The 3006-nt window shown below is 38.9% G+C and overlaps 1 protein-coding gene across 1 annotated transcript; it reads left to right on the top strand.

The window, feature by feature from the left end:
- Positions 1–1369: 1369 nt before the first annotated feature.
- LOC128174164 (uncharacterized) lies at positions 1370–2650 on the top strand. The gene is made up of 4 exons (XM_052839784.1): positions 1370–1480; positions 1924–2027; positions 2247–2413; positions 2541–2650. Exons 1-4 carry the CDS (start codon positions 1370–1372, stop codon positions 2648–2650), a joined length of 492 nt encoding a protein of 163 aa, XP_052695744.1.
- Positions 2651–3006: the final 356 nt, after the last annotated feature.

Below are 3006 nucleotides of genomic sequence, written 5' to 3'. Positions count from 1 at the left end.
CAGCTGTTGATGGAACGGACAGCAGTTTACATGGCCTGTTTCATCAAAGGTACGGTATTTTTCCGACGATTAGTCGGTATTTTTTTTCTCTGAAGCAGATCACCCGACTTATCGTCTTGTTTGACTTGTCGTAGGTTCGAGGTCAGAAAATTGTTAAAAATAGCATTTAAAATCTTGGTTTTAATAATCTTGAGTTGGCTGTGTGATTGAAAATTACGTTGTTGAATTCACTGTTCATCTTTAATAATTATCATTTCACTCATCTGTTAACACTTAAATACATAATTATAACAACAGTTATTAAAAAATGTTACATTGTCTTTAATAAATTAAGAGTTTTACCGTTCCGTTTTTATAGACACATTGTTTCATGGTTCTATGTATCACTAATAGTATAAGATAACATTGCGCAGTAAAATTGAAACCAAATTTGAATGGAAGAAAATATTGCAGTAGGTCCGGGGGATGTTTTTTTAAATTAAATTATTTTATTAGTAAAGAGTTGTTAGTGGAAAGTATAAATCAGAAATATTTTATGGTCAAATTCAATCTTAAAATATGTAATCGGCAATTATCAATACTACTGTTTATACAATAGGCTGACACCGGTTGTGTTAATAATCTTGCCTTAAGGCTGAGATCTATATGGCAATTTCACTCCTTGTGTATATAAAGAGTACCGTTATAAGAGTGGTTATAGTTCATTGATTAATTATTGTCCAATTCTTTGATTATTGTTTGGTAAATTTTTTTTGGAAACGTATGTATGTCGTATATCGTCATTATCAAGTCGTACAAATGATCGATCTATTTCTAACAGTGACTATGTAAAACAATAGCGTGTAACCGCATTACTGGATACAAAGTAAACAAGTTTCATCAAATCATATAGTAATTGCTAAGCTTTCTGCACTTGAGATCCCCCTTTGAAGTCCGACACGAGACGGGGGCATGCCCATGACACCGGAAATTGTTAAACAAACATTGACCACGCGCTGAGTCAACAGGTGGCTAGTTATGTAACGGCGAATACACTGGCGATAGTCAGAGTGGATAATTATTTTAATGCTTGGGAATAAAATATTTCTGACAAAGTAAGTTTAGTTTAGCATAACATGCGATATTGGGAATTGTTTAAAATGCAAGCGACTTTGTAGATGTTGCTGGTATTTAAAAATATGATGCATAAGTATAAAGCGTAATTGTTTAACTGTTAATCATTGATAATAATTGGTAGCAGTATCGGGGACATCATGGCATCATGCACTGATAATGTAACTGCAGTTTTAATACGCCATTTTGAAGTGATAAGATCGCCATATGGTCTAAATCGACGTATCGTAGGATTTTGTTAAAATTTTGGCTAAAAATGAGGAATTTGACGAGTCATCCGCATCGACAGGTCATCGGGAAAATACGGCAAGTCACTGAAGTAGTGTTTGTAGCAGTTTTCGTACTCGGTCCTGCATCTAAGCTTCAGGTCCAGGGTAAATCTCCTCTGCATGGATTCTCTCATAGCTTTTGTTCTTCCATAGTTAATAGTTTTTGTTTCATTTTAAAGTAATTTTGCCTATTTTGCTGTTGTTTTAGATGATGGACCACTCTACTTCCTTTTACAACAGGTGCCCCTACAGATTCACAAAGTTCCAATGTTGAATTTCCATGACCCTGATTGAGTGAGTGCACAACTTTATGTATTCTACTTTCAAAATTTCTACTACTTGTAATACATTTTGGATTTGATTTTAAATATGCCCTATTAACAGATTCAGATGTTTGTGTACAAGTGTGATATTTAATTCTATCAAGATTATTAAGTCCCAAAGTCAGATTTACACAGTCTTTTAACAAGCACATGTCTTCTGTCATGCTTAATTCAAAGTCACGAGGCAACACTGAAGAGTTCCACTTGTTGTTTTTCAGTCCGCGACAGGAGAAGGAAAGAAGTTGGCAGGACTTTCCGCACTGTCCTTGGTAGCAGCTGATGATGGAACGGACAGCAGTTTACATGGCCCGTTTCATCAAAGGTAAGTCACTGGAGTAGTGTTTGTAGCAGTTTTCGTACTCGGTCCTGCATCTAAGCTTCAGGTCCAGGGCAAATCTCCTCTGCATGGATTCTCTCATAGCTTTTGTTCTTCCAGGAAACATGTGACTGCTGAATGGAGCCTTAGCAGTCTGTTTTCTCTGAGATTCAAAGAAGTGGCGCAGGTCTTTGAGGTTTTCAATCATATGCCCTTGCTTTTCAGATGCACCGGAAGCAGCAGCACTATCTCCATCACTGGTGAAATGGGAAATGATGAGTGGACAGTCATCACTTTGCAGCTCACTGATGCATTCCGCAGCCCATCTCTTTTTGTCTTTAATGGTGGTCTCTGGAGGAATGGTTGCAGTGCAGCCATCATGTCCGGGGCAGGTAAATTCCTTTCCCTTGGCTCTAAGATGGGTGCCTTTCTTGCACAGTTTATTGCCACAAAACACTGCCACAACATTGTTCTTCTTGGTAACATTTTCACTTAATGTGTATGTAACTTGTGTGGCAGCTTGGAATGGTGTTTTCCCTATCGCACTGAAGGTGGCATTGTTATACCGGGCATCTCCTTCCGCTCTTATAGGTGTATTGGCAAGTCCACATTTCTCGTTAAGCTCTTGAATGTCCTGCCTTATTTTCTTCATGCTGTTTTTGCTCACATCAGTGATGATTTTGCCTACTTTGTTGCAGGTCTGATGAATGTTGGTGGCTGATGCTGGTTCGATGTTTGCGCAAAGGAGCATACCACGCATGCCCTCTGTTGTAAGGCTGGTACCCAAGTGGCCGACAGCCATGGCAACATTAAACTGTGCGGCTCTCCGTCCCCTTCCTGATCGACTGACTTCCTCGTACAGCTTTTCAGGGTGACTGGTGTAATGGCACTTCTTACATCGAATGTAAAGGATCCATGCCAGGCCTCTCTTTTCCTCCCCATGCTGGTTCCAGTCCAGTGAACCGTCAAAGTACAGGAATTTCTG

The sequence above is a fragment of the Crassostrea angulata genome, chromosome 2, assembly GCF_025612915.1.
Source record: "Crassostrea angulata isolate pt1a10 chromosome 2, ASM2561291v2, whole genome shotgun sequence".
Classification (NCBI taxonomy): Eukaryota; Metazoa; Mollusca; class Bivalvia; order Ostreida; family Ostreidae; genus Magallana; species Magallana angulata.
Note: the sequence above shows the minus strand (reverse complement) of the source record. Positions and strands in the feature narration are given on the sequence as shown.

What these genes read in the sequence shown, in the direction of transcription:
- LOC128174164 (XM_052839784.1), top strand. Translation starts at nt 1,370, where the DNA reads ATGAGGAATTTGACGAGTCATCCGCATCGACAGGTCATCGGGAAAATA. An exon ending in GTCCTGCATCTAAGCTTCAG is followed by an intron (nt 1,481 to 1,923) that starts GTCCAGGGTAAA and finishes GTTGTTTTTCAG; the next exon opens with TCCGCGACAGGAGAAGGAAA. An exon ending in AGCCATCATGTCCGGGGCAG is followed by an intron (nt 2,414 to 2,540) that starts GTAAATTCCTTT and finishes CTTGTGTGGCAG; the next exon opens with CTTGGAATGGTGTTTTCCCT.